Source organism: Carassius auratus, unplaced genomic scaffold, assembly GCF_003368295.1.
Source record: "Carassius auratus strain Wakin unplaced genomic scaffold, ASM336829v1 scaf_tig00000530, whole genome shotgun sequence".
Taxonomy (NCBI): Eukaryota; Metazoa; Chordata; class Actinopteri; order Cypriniformes; family Cyprinidae; genus Carassius; species Carassius auratus.
In genome coordinates this window covers 15,297-28,799 of record NW_020523308.1, presented here as the reverse complement: position 1 = coordinate 28,799, position 13,503 = coordinate 15,297, and the positions used below count along the sequence as shown (strand labels likewise).

The window sequence follows — 13,503 nt, the reverse complement described above, 5'->3', positions numbered from 1 at the left end:
GATTGATATTATTTGATATTCTTGTGTGCAAATATAGCACCAGGAAACTCAGATGAAAATAAATATCAAAAGCCAAATAGAAATAGCTTTCAAACTGCCACAAATGCAGATGGAACAGTCATCAGAGGAGCCACATTTCCTGTTTATGAGCATATTTTTATTTGATCTAAATTGAGAGGTAGAATGTCAATTTGAGGAACACTTCTTGTCTACAACTGTGTGGTAATTTTGTCTAAAGAATAAATTGTTTTAATGGGATGTTTTATAAAAGCCTCCACCACGACTGCGCCAAATCATAACTGTCTACAATGAGCATGGGGTCAAACTGAGGCTTTTTCCTCTCAAGAAACAGTTGGGTAGTTACATTATCTTCCACTGGCCAGTTTCTAGTGGTATGTGTTCCCAAAGCCTCTTACACACAGACGGTTCCAAATTGTAACTGTCTAGAGCAAACGTCTGAACTGTCATCAGGCATTGCAGTCAGTGTTGCCCTCCAAAGGCCAAAACTGAAACCTGTCAAACGAGAGACTATACAGAGGTACAAGGGTTGTGTGTGTCCGATAACCATGATTAGGCAAAATTTAAAGAACATTAAATATTTTTTTCATGCTTAAGTTATACAATAATATTATTTAGTAACTGATAAAAACGAATGGATAAAGATTTTGTTCAAAACTATTACTATTTTCTTAAGAAAATCTTGTTGAAAAATGTAATATAGAAAATTTTTATATTATAGAATTAGACTTTTTGATTTCATTATCATTATAAACACTGTCAAAAGCACATATAAATAAATACATAAGTATATTTATATTAAAATATTAATATTAAATAATTAAATGTATGTATATATATTAGTATATATTAGTAATTTGAACTACTAATTTAGTCATGTTTATAGTATAATTATTACAAGGACAGTCGATCTTGACAGAAGGATTTCGGGTAATATCTCACACCAAAAAACAAACATACACACACACACACACACACACACTCACACACACACACACACACACACACACACACACACACACACACACACACACACACACACACACACACACACACACACGTTTGTTTTTGTGAAAAGTGGGGACATCCCATAGGCGTAATGGTTTTTATAATGTAGAAACTGTATATTCTATCATCCTTCACCAACCCTAACCCTAACCCTCACAGGAAACTTTGTGCATTTTTACTTTCTCAAAAAAAAAAAAACTCATTCTGTATGATTTATAAGCGTTTTGAAAAATGGGGACATGGGTTATGTCCTCATAAGTCACCCTCTCCTTGTAATACCTGTGTCATACCCATGTCATTATACAAAGTTTTGTCCTGATATGTCACAAAAACATGCCCACACACACACACACACATATATATATACAGTACAGAACAAATGTTTGGACACACCTTCTCATTCAAAGAGTTTTCTTTATTTTCATGACTGAAAATTGTAGATTCACACTGAAGGCATCAAAACTATGAATTAACACATGTGGAATTATATATGGAATTATATACATAACAAAAAAGTGTGAAACAACTGAAAATATGTCATATTCTAGGTTCTTCAAAGTAGCCACCTTTTGCTTTGATTACTGCTTTGCACACTCTTGGCATTGTCTTGATGAGCTTCAAGAGGTAGTCACCTGAAATGGTCTTCCAACAGTCTTGAAGGAGTTCCCCGAGAGATGCTTAGCACTTGTTGGCCCTTTAGCCTTCCGTCTGCGGTCCAGCTCACCCCTAAACCATCTCGATTGGGTTCAGGTCCGGTGACTGTGGGGGCCAGATCATCTGGCGCAGCACCCCATCACTCTCCTTCTTGCTCAAATAGCCCTTGATGCCTTCAGTGTGACTCTACAATTTTCATAGTCATGAAAATAAAGAAAACTCTTTGAATGAGAAGGTGTGTCTAAACTTTTGATCTGTACTTTATATATATATATATATATATATATATATATATATATATATATATATATATATATATATATATATATATATATATATATATATGTGTGTGTGTGTGTGTGTGTGTGTGTGTGTGTGTGTGTGTGTGTGTATGTGTGTGTGTGTGTGTGTGTGTGTGTGTGTGTTTGTGTGTGTATAATGTAGAGGAATTTACAGGACAACATTCACAAACAAATAAAGATCTTGTTCAAAAGACTACAACTGTAAAATGAACACTTTGAAGTAAATTGCACATAATTTTCCGTTTGTATTATTTATATTTGACTTTTTCAATACATTAATTTTTTTTACACATATTTAATGAGAGAGAGGGGACAGAATTCACAACATTGTTTTGAACTATGTGTTAGAAACCAACATATACATGCACTGGTAGAGAAAACACACATTTGTGTAAGCATACGTCTGGATATTACCATATATTGCACGATAATCCATATTAAACTGCGTACATCCCACGATGGTTGTAGTTGTGTAGTTGCCCAGTGAAAGAACTACAAATCCCACGCAAGCCATTAAAAAAAAGTCAGCTTCCGCGCAACTCCATCATCTTCCAATCAAATCCCACGCCCTACACGTAAGCCCCTCCCCTATCTACTTCTGTTTTTCCTCCCCTTCAGTTCTCCGATGCCTGCGACGCCATATTGACGAAAAACACCCTTTCTCAAAAACGCCTGAAACACTCTCTCCGCCAGAATGTTGTACCTTGAGGATTACCTCGAGAGTGAGTATATGAGCTATTATAATGGTTTTTGATTATATAAGAGAGGCTACATGTCTGAGAGGTTTGTTTTGTGCGCGTGAATGCATCGCAGCTGTTAGCCTGTAACGCGGCTCTGTTCTTCTCCCGGCAGTGATCGAGCAGCTACCCATGGATCTCCGCGACAGGTTTACGGAAATGAGAGAGATGGACCTGCAAGTGCAGAGTACGAATTCAGTTTAAGCTCACACTTCTGCTGTAAAACATCACCTCTGACCTTGACTAATGCAGAAAGCCTTTCGTATTAGTGGGGATATGTTTGGCGGATTTGCATACATATATATAGAGCATGCATGCATTATGCACTCACTTCACACCAGCATGCAACATCATGTTGAAGTCCAAGTGGAAGTTAACCTATATGAGTTTAACTCAGCCAAGGTAAAGCTTGGGTTTCGAATGCATTATTTTTAAAATAAATAAAAATAAATTATATATATATATATATATATATATATATATATATATATATATATATATATATACACACACACACACACACAATTATTATTATTTTTTGTACTTTTTTTTTTTTACCGTCCACTGGCTGTCAATACCTCCCTACTCTGCTTAGTAACTAATTTTAGTTATTAATTTGAACTACTAATTAATTTAGCCATGTTTATATTACATTTATTACAATAAACAGTCGTTCTTGACAGGTTTCGCCACTAATGTCATATCCAAGAACATGCCCAGTTATAATTCACACCAAAAATAAGTAAATAATTATTAATTTTATATATATGTTTATATATATATATATATATATATATATATATATATATATATGTTTATAGCAAACCTTTTTTAAGAAAATTTTTATTGTTATTTTGAGGTGAGTGTGACCTTTGTTTCCCCCTTTCTATTATTTGCCTTGCCTTCAATTGTTATGGTTCATGGATCACCCTTCATGGGTGTTGAACCTACAACCTTTTAATGATCTAGCCACTAGGCTACACCACCTCCTCTGTTGAAAGATTTAATTAGGTGATCTGACCATAGGTTCCACAGGAGCCAGAGGGTGTGAGCTGAGTGTTGGGTTCTTGACTCATTCCTGCCCCTGTTCTTTTGTTCAGATGCGATGGATCAGCTAGAGCAGCGGGTTAATGAGTTCTTCACTAATGCCAAGAAGAACAAGCCTGAATGGAGAGAAGAACAGATGGAAATCATTAAAAAGGTAAAGAACAGATGCTGTGCAGCTCAGTTGATCAATGATTTAATATTATTAATAACAGTTATATTAGGTTGAATATTGATACTGGAATTCAAATGTGACATTTTTAAAGGAAAAGTTCACCAGAAAACAAAAAATGCTAAAAATGTACTCACCCTCAGGTCATCCAAGATGTAGATGAGTTTGTTTCTTCATCGTAACAGTTTTGTAGGAATTTAGTATTACGTCACTTGCTCACCAGTCGTTCCTCTGCAGTGAATGGGTGCCGTCAGAATGAGAGTCCAAACAGCTGATAAAAACAGCAATCCACATGACTCTGGTCCATCTGTTAACATCTTGTAGATTGAAAAGCTGTATGTTTGTAATAACTCCATCCAGATGTTTCTAAATTATGTTTCCATCTAAACTGCATGTCTTCTAGAGATAAAATTGCATCCTCCAGTGTAAAGGCTATTTTTTTCTGACTGTAAATATTAGTGAAAATCCAAAAGAGTTATGAATAAGTTGGCGAATTTTTGTATGAGAGGACATTTTACATACAAATATACATCTTTTTATTTCACAAGATAATAACTGATGGACTGGAGTCATGTTAATTACTCTACACATGGATTATAGTGATGTATTTATCAGCTGTTTTGACTCTCATTCTGATGGCACCCATTCACAGAAGAGGATCCATTAGTGTGCAAGTGATGTAATGCTACATTTTTCCAAGCTGTTCAGATAAAGAAACAAACACATCTACATCTTGGATGGCCTGAGGGTGAGTGTATATATATAATATATATATAAAGTGAAACTGCTCCTTTAATCACTGATGGATAGGTTTGAAATTGAATAATCATGAGAACTTTTTTTTTTTCATCAGGACTACTATAAAGCTTTGGAAGATGCAGATGAGAAGGTCCAGTTAGCCAATCAAATTTATGATCTGGTGAGTAACAGGGTTTCCACTAGGTGGCAGCACATCATAGATAGTGAATAAGCCACGGCTCCAAGGCAGGGGGTGGCAACCTTTTTTTTTTTCAGGTTTCTGTATTTAAACAGTACATACACATTTTTAAATGATACGATAAAAAAAAAAAAAAACCTTGATGCAAATAGTGTCTGAATATTTGTTAATAATTTTTTTTTTTACTTTGTCTTTAGAAAAAGTGAATAACATACAAGTGTGCCGTGTGTGCGTGTGACAAGGCCGATGCATTAAAACAGTTCAGTATAATCACCGTTAATGCGCTGCTTTAATTAATGCGCGTGTGCGCGCACATACACACACCCGAGATCTGATCTTGTGCAAAAAGTAACATTCTGAAGCTCATTAACTTGACAGTGCTGCCACGTGACTTTTATTAATCGATAATGAATCGCTACATTATATTTCTCAACAACATGGGGGCAAAATCACTTCATTGTTTGTAGAGAGAGACAGATGCAGACATTAACCCTCTGAGTGCCACTGCTGTCATGTGTGCCGTAGGTTGCCGACCCCTGCTCTAAGGGATGCCGCTACTTCTGCTGTTTAAGTTATAAACGCTTTTCGTGTGCTTTAATTCAAGTCTCCTTTGAATAGGAATGTATTTTATTTTAGTCAAAATGTATATAATAGTACATAACCTTGATCCTTGACCCTTTATGTAGGTTGATAGACACTTGCGGAAGTTGGATCAGGAATTGGCGAAGTTCAAAATGGAGTTGGAGGCAGATAACGCTGGCATCACAGAAGTCCTAGAGAGACGTGAGTGGCACCTGTCAATCGCCTTCTTCATAGATGGTTAAAGGGCTCATTTAAATAATAATTAAAAGCCAGGAATTACCTCATTTACGCTTTTAAAGATGATGGAATGTTATAATGTGTAGCAAATAAAATACTACTTACTGAGCCTTTGGAAAAGTACCTTATAGGAAAAATTCAAGGTAGTCTGAAAATGTTTGGGTTCATTTCAGTCAACGGATCATGTTATGGGTCATGTATCATGTTTTATGTTTTCTAGGGTCACTTGAGATGGACAGCCCCTCTCAACCTGTCAATAACCACCACGTGCATTCACACGCCACTGTGGAGAGTAAGTCTGTTCCAAGAGAATGACTGCTCCTCGTTTCCTGCTCCAGTGCTCTTACCTGTTTTGTGTCTTTGACAGAGAGGAAGTACAGCACGCCAGCACACCACACTACTGAACACGTACCAGAGAAGAAGTTTAAGTCAGAAGCCCTTCTCTCCACACTCACGTCAGACGCGTCTAAAGAAAACACACCGGGTAAAACACACGTGCTCTGTCTTATGAGTCACCATATGAAAACATGTCAGTTACAACAGAAAGATTTTTTGAAAGAAAGTAAACTTTTTTAGGCATTTGGCAATATTTTAGTTTATCTTAATATTTACACTGCTGTTCAATTGTGTGGCGTCGGTAACTTTTTTTTTTTTTTTACTTTCTTACGCTCAACAAGATTGCATTTGTTTAAAAACATTTTTACAATTTAAAATAATTTTAGTATTTAATTTAAAATTGAATTTAATCCTGCTGAATGAGCATGTCTTCAGTGTCACGTGATCCTTCAGAAATCATCCTTATATGCTGATTTGGTGCACAAGAAGAAACATTTCTTATCATTTTATTGTTGAAAATGTTAAATATTTGTAAGGTTTATTTTTTGTGGAAACTGCGATACATTTTTTCTTTTTTTTTCTGGATTCTTTGATGACTAGAAAGTTCAAAAGAACAGAATTTAAATTAAATAGAAATCTCTTGTAACATTATGAATGTCTTTACTGTCACTTTTAATAATTTCTTTAAAATCCTTGCTCATTTTGTGAGAGGATTGTTAAACTAACGGCACATTCTTTAGGGATCATTAAGAATCATTTTATTATATATATATATATATATATATATATATATATATATATATATATATATATATATATATATATATATACAGTACAGACCAAAAGTTTGGAAACATTACTATTTTTAATGATTTTGAAAGAAGTTTCTTCTCATCAAGCTTGCATTTATTTGATCAAAAATACAGAAAAGAAATGTAATATTGTGATATATTATTACAATTTAAAATAATTGTTTTTACACTTATTATACTTTAAATTATCATTTATTTCTGTGATGCAAAGCTGAATTTTTAGGATCATTATCACATGATCCTTTAGAAATCATTCTAATATGATGATTAATTATCAAAGTTGGAAACAGTTCTGCTGCTTAATATTTTTTCAGAACATGTGATACTTTTTTAGGATACTTTTGATAAATAAAAAGTAAAAAAAAAAAAAAAAAGAAGAATCTATGTTTTTAAAATATAAATATTTTGTAATAACAATATACACTACTGGTCAGTAATTTGGGGTCAGTAATTTTTAAATCAATACTTTTATTCAGCAAGGATGTGTTAAATGGATAAAAAGTGATAGTAAAGAAAATATATTATTAGAATTTTTTATTTATTTGGAATAAATGCAGTTCTTTTTAACCTTTTATTCATCAAATATATTAGACAGCAGAACTGTTTCCAACACTCATAATAAATCAGAATATTAGAATGATTTCTAAATGATCATGTGATCGACTGGATGTTACATGTGACACTGAAGGCTGGAGTAATGATGCTGAAAATTCAGCTTTGCATCACAGGAATATTTTTTTTTTTTTTTTAAAGTATATTCAAATAGAAAACTATTATTTTAAGTTGTAATAATATTTCACAATATTACAGTTTTTTTCTGTATTTTTGATCAAATAAATGCAGGCTTGATGAGCAGAAGAAACTTCTTTCAAAAACATTAAAAATAGTAATGTTTCCAAACCTTTGGTCTGTACTGTATATATAGCGAATATTCAGTATAACTGCAGCCCTTATCCTAATCACAGTATCAAGGGAAATAAACAACAACTATGATTTGTCGTAATGCTGCTGCACTTATGTTTGCTGTGTGTGCTAACTACTGAATGGTTCAGAAGAAATGAGTGTAATGAGATTAGTTATGAGTCATGTTGGACAAGTGTTTCTGTTCATGTATGAAATGGTATTTGTGTGTGTGTGTGTTGCAGGCTGCAGAGTGAACAGCACGTCCTCTTCTAACAGTGTGTATAACGTCAACTCCTCCCAGTCGCTTTCCTCATACAATCTGAGCCCACTTCCTGCGGGGCCCGCTGCTGGGGCGGGGGCCATTTCCATGGCAGCAGCTCAGGCAGTGCAAGCCACCGCACAGGTGAAACCACCGTCCCCCCTCTTCCCCTCTAATTCTAGATCTCTTTCTACCCCCTCCTCCCTTCACTTCCTGTTTCAACTATTTTTGGCCTCTTAAGGGTCCTTTTTACCTCCCATGTTATTTTTGTATTTTTTAGGTTATGTTTTCCTGGCACCCTGCCCATGTTAATTTCAGCGTTTACTATACAGAGCCACTTTGATATTGTTTCTCGAGGAAAATCATATCGACACAGTTTTCATTAAAAACTCTCGTTTTGTTTTCCCATGAGACTCCTTTACATCAAAAAATCTAAAAAAAAATACAAGCAACTATAATAAGATATTGACACCCTAAGTATTTTTGGCATTTAAAATGCATTAATAATTATAAAGCTCAGAAATAAAATATTTTACAATTTATTACATAAAATTTATTAATTTTATTATATATTTTACCCTTTTTTGTATTTTTTGTTATTATCATTATTCATTTCATTAGAAGTTTAGTCGCTTAATATATATAAAAAAGAAAAAAAGAAAAACAATATATATATATATGTATGTATGTATGAATGTATGTATGTTGTTGACATGACATGGCATTTTCAGTGCCTCACAAGATAAAAATGAATATAATGAATATTGTCATTATTTAAAATGCTGTCAATTGTTAAACATTTATTTGTCTTACATAGAACTGTTGTTAAAAAAGCTGCAGTTATTAGACTTTAAAAAATGTTAAGCCAAATGTCAAAATTGTTCTATGGTGTGACTATCTCAGGCATGGCTCCATAAATAACAACTTTTATAAATTAAAAAGAAAAACATAAACTTTTTACTAAATAATTCTGGCATAATTGTACTATTTTAGTAAATGCCAATATTTTATTTTCATCTATATATGTTTTTGAAAGTGTAGGAACTTGATCCATTTTGTCTCAAAAACCCTGTCCTCTGGTGGGACACCTTATCCTGATTTTAAATCACCCAAATCAAGAGAAAACTTTAAATAGTTCAAGAAATCCATTCATAATTGTAATCTGTGATGTGCACATGGTAAATTTTTGTCACAGAATTGTTAAATTATTTTTTCCCAACAATGTTTTTAATTGATGTTTCAATAAAACAAACAATAACCAAATAACAAAATTCCAAATATGCTAATCAAAGACGCAGTAATTGAAATACTACAGAATAAAAATGTCACACTCAAAACATTAATACATGTACCCTCTTATTTCTTAAGGAAATAAATTAAAGGTGCCCACATCTCTTCAAATTGCTGTGCTTTACCCCTTGTAATGTACGTTAACTTCTCTAAAGTAACACACCTTGCCATCTCCTTAATCCAAGAGTGTGCAGAAGATATTTCAGTCTCTTTCCAACTCAAAGCATCCATCCTCCTGACCTGCAGGAGGCGGAAGTCGATAAGAGTCCTCTGATTGTTATTGATAGAAAGATGATCTGGGTATATCCCCAGAATACAGAGTTTTGCAATCCACAGTATTTGAGTTTTTGTGACGTTACTTAAGGTACAGAAATTTTCCAAAACACCATTGGACAAAAAAAAGTCACACCAGAGGACAAGGTCTCTTTAAAAAGCATTTAAAATAATTAAATACGATTTGTTTAAATCCTTTTTATTATTTTTTGATAATTTCCAGTGTTCTTAAATGCAATAATCACATTAATTAAACATTTATTCTTTACTTGTACATTTTTTTAAATGAAATACATTTTTTGTTGTTGTTAAAAAAAGCATGATATTGTTTATATCAAAATTAAACTTACTTTTTCCTTTGACGTTAAAAATTTAATAGAAATACTTTAATAACTACCATTTCTGTCCTATTTCTCCCGCTCTACAAGCGCCTCTTGCTGGCAGAGAATTCATTTGCATATTCATGCCGCCACATATGGGAAACAGTAATATATACATAGGAACTTGAAAAGTTTCTTTAATATTTGTGTGCATGTTTTTCAGATGAAAGAAGGCAGGAGAACATCCAGTCTCAAGGCCAGTTATGAAGCTGTCAAGAACAATGATTTCTTGGGGCGGGAGTTTGCTCTGAGTCGGGACACCAGCAGTTACTCGTCTTCTGCACTGGCTAACACACTCACACAGCCCCTCATGTCCACCAACGGCTCAGACTCTCGCACAGGGCGCAAGACCAAGTAAGACCCGCATTTATTTGGTTCCTGAATGAGCCACCCAGACACGTTTTTTGTGGTGTTTTTGTACATTGTGCCTCCTTTGTAAGCATAAACCTCTTTCTCTGACATATTGTATTCATTAAATTTATATACGTTTGATCTGAAACCACTTTCTTGCTTGGCTTTTCAGAAGCAACACTAAGTCTTCCAACCACCAGTCCTCTTCATCCTCCTCTTCCTCTTCACTGTCATCCTGCTCGTCATCGTCAGCATTGGCTCATGAGCTGGTACAGACCACCATCACAGAAACTGACACCAGCAGTCAGGTGGACTGGACCTACGACCCCAATGAACCCAGATACTGCATCTGCAACCAGGTGTGTTCCCGTCACATCTCTCTTACACAGCATTCCAGCAACACTGCTGTTTGTACTGCTCTTACTGTGATTCAGATATTGAATTGATTTACTATTACATTGATTCACTAATTCTAATGATTTGGGAGCTTTATTTGCAAATTACAAAGCTCTTTTGTGGCAGTAAAGTTTCAAACGTTAAAGCTGTTTAGCTCATGTAGGTTAGACAGGTTAGTTAGTCCAAATTCCAATTGCTCTGAGGTTTTCTCAAGAAATTTCCTATTCCCTTTTCAATGTTTCTACTTAATGGAAAAAATCATATATATATATATATATATATATATATATATATATATATATATATATATATATATATATATATATATATATATAAACGTATCATGGGTTTTTTATTTTCCTATCCCTGCAAAATAATTTATTTTATTTTAAAAGGTTTATTCCTTTAAACATTTGCCAAATATGAACAGAACAAATGTTTTGAAAAGGAACAAATTCAGTCTCTTGAGCTATTTTTAACTATCCCCAATAGAGCAATATCTTACTGGAAAATCAAAGACCTGTTTAGGGAGGTGAGGTGTGTGTGTGTGAGACTCCTGTGAGTGTGTGTGTGTGTTTTAGTTTATGTGTGAGTGCAAAAGAATTGTCTCCCCACGAATGCTTTGTTTTATGGCCTCAAAGTAATATTGTTTTTGTCAAAGTATCAAAAATAGAAAAGTGTGTGTGTGTCTCTGAATAGACATCAAAGACAAAACTTGCACAGTCTTTGTTCGCAGGTGCGCACATCCATGACACTCGGCTGCAGGTGTGTATGTGCGTGTTTGTCTCGTATGTTCTGTCTTTCATTCTCTTCCTGTCATTGTGCAGGTGTCATACGGAGAGATGGTCGGCTGTGATAACCAAGATGTAAGTCAAGACTTCAGCTCTAGAGACACACAGCTATGTTTTATATATTTCTAGCTCTGTCGGCTCTTGTGACCCTTGGGCAATTAGTGTTTTTGCAGGGAGGATGGAAAGCAGTCATGAGTATTATTGTTAAAATAATAAGAATATCTATTAATATTAATTTTATGATCATTTCCTATCAATAAAAAATATAAACTGCTATTATAAAAAATAATAAAAATATAACATTTATTAATGAAATAAAATATATAATTATTCTATTAACTGAATATTAGGGATGGGCGATATATCACATGCACATTTCGTCAGTAAAGCCGGTTGCCTGATTAGCAGGAAATCATGGCGACATGTTTTCAAATGGAGCGGTATTTAATAGACAGGGCCGTAGATCACTTACAAGCTACGCAAAATCGCGTTCATTATCGAAGGTGATTCATCTGTGATAATGAACGCCATATTGCGTAGCTTGTCAGTGATCTACGGCTCCGTCTATTAAACGCCGCTCCATTTGAAAGCAGGTGATGGCGATTTCCCGCTAATCAGAGAACCGGCTTTACTGACGAAATGCACGTGACAATCGCATGCAATATATCGCCCATCTCTACTGAATATTTTACAATTCTGAAATATGTAATATTGTTATATAACAATTTATATTGAACATAATATAATTTATTTTTTAAAATTTGTTTTCTTTTTTACATTTTTTTAAATTGTCATGTGATCCCGACACGTTTCCGTCTTTTCCCACAGTGTCCAATCGAGTGGTTCCACTACGGCTGTGTGGGTTTGACCGAGGCACCCAAAGGGAAGTGGTACTGCCCACAGTGTACGGCGGCCATGAAGAGGAGGGGAAGCCGGCACAAATAAATACCAGATCCCCTGGGCCGACCTCTTTGAAATGACTGTTGTCCTCGACTGAGAGTGTACATGTTTCATCACCATGCGATCAGGGTGTGTACATGTGAGAGAGAGATGTCGCTGCCTGAAAGATGGTGTGGCTGCTGTGTGTGTGTTTGTGTAAATCGCAGCCAGGTTGGTGTTTTTAGATGGTGAATCTAAGCGCACACTGCCCTCAAAACTTTTCCTGTTTTTATGTTTTTCTCTTCATCTCCATTAATCGTTATGGAGACGGATGGCCAAGATGGTATTGGGAGGCCCATGTTTTTTAACATTCAAGACATTCCTCGGTTTGCCATGCGTGATGACCCTTCGCATCTGGCAGCTCCTGCTAATCCATATCTGCATAGTATGGATTGACATGAAATAGACTGGGAATTGTAGTCCTGAACTGCTTGATGGACTACAAGTCTCGAGACATTCAGCTCTTGACAAATCTTAAAGGATCCTGATATGAACGGATTACGACAGCAACAGTGACGCCTCATTGCTCGCCAGTGAACGTGACTATTTTGCAGGATTATTTGTGTGTAATGGATAGATGATGTATTGGGCTCTGCTTAAAGGACAGGATGTTTCTTATTTTACAGAGGAGCTCTTAAGGTGTACAATAGAACAAATTAACAGCTGTGACCTGTGAGTATGTTTGTGTGTCTGTGTTTCTAGCTTGTGCTGCACTGATGTGGTGATATGTTTAGAGAGATGTGGGCAAGGGAAAAATAAAATGATCAAGAACTTTTGGTACACACTGTCTTTCAGTGCAATGTAAAAGATTGAATGTATTTTGCCAAGTAGGACCATTTGGTCCTGAAACAACATTTATATGAACCAGTCAGTTCCCTCTGACTTTAGTAGGAGCGTGGGAAGGATGTGAGGATTGAGAGACACACTGAGCTATATTCATGAAAAAAGCAGAATGCATTTTTGTGTAAATCCATCTTGAAACCGTTCCTAAGTTTTCACACTCAAGCAAATACGATAATTTAGGATGCCATTCTCTTCGAATTAACTCATTTAATACTAAACCTTGAAAATCCATTTTTAAT

General features: G+C 34.9%; 1 protein-coding gene across 2 annotated transcripts; it reads left to right on the top strand.

Moving 5' to 3' along the window:
• The first annotated feature begins 2,390 nt into the window (after nucleotides 1–2,390).
• On the top strand, nucleotides 2,391–13,201 carry LOC113069048 (inhibitor of growth protein 3-like). Of its 2 annotated transcripts, none has more exons than XM_026242021.1 (12): nucleotides 2,391–2,704; nucleotides 2,835–2,906; nucleotides 3,820–3,920; nucleotides 4,789–4,854; nucleotides 5,559–5,655; nucleotides 5,912–5,983; nucleotides 6,059–6,175; nucleotides 7,985–8,124; nucleotides 10,274–10,298; nucleotides 10,468–10,654; nucleotides 11,519–11,557; nucleotides 12,311–12,350. In XM_026242021.1, exons 1-12 carry the CDS (start codon nucleotides 2,677–2,679, stop codon nucleotides 12,348–12,350), a joined length of 984 nt encoding a protein of 327 aa, XP_026097806.1. In that variant the 5' UTR covers nucleotides 2,391–2,676. The 2 variants fall into 2 exon arrangements, with proteins under 2 accessions (XP_026097806.1, XP_026097805.1); XM_026242020.1 differs by having other exon boundaries at nucleotides 2,569–2,704; nucleotides 7,985–8,145; nucleotides 10,108–10,298; nucleotides 12,311–13,201.
• Nucleotides 13,202–13,503: the final 302 nt, after the last annotated feature.

What these genes read in the sequence shown, in the direction of transcription:
- LOC113069048 (XM_026242020.1), top strand. Translation starts at nt 2,677, where the DNA reads ATGTTGTACCTTGAGGATTACCTCGAGA. An exon ending in CCTTGAGGATTACCTCGAGA is followed by an intron (nt 2,705 to 2,834) that starts GTGAGTATATGA and finishes TTCTCCCGGCAG; the next exon opens with TGATCGAGCAGCTACCCATG. An exon ending in CAGTGCAAGCCACCGCACAG is followed by an intron (nt 8,146 to 10,107) that starts GTGAAACCACCG and finishes CATGTTTTTCAG; the next exon opens with ATGAAAGAAGGCAGGAGAAC.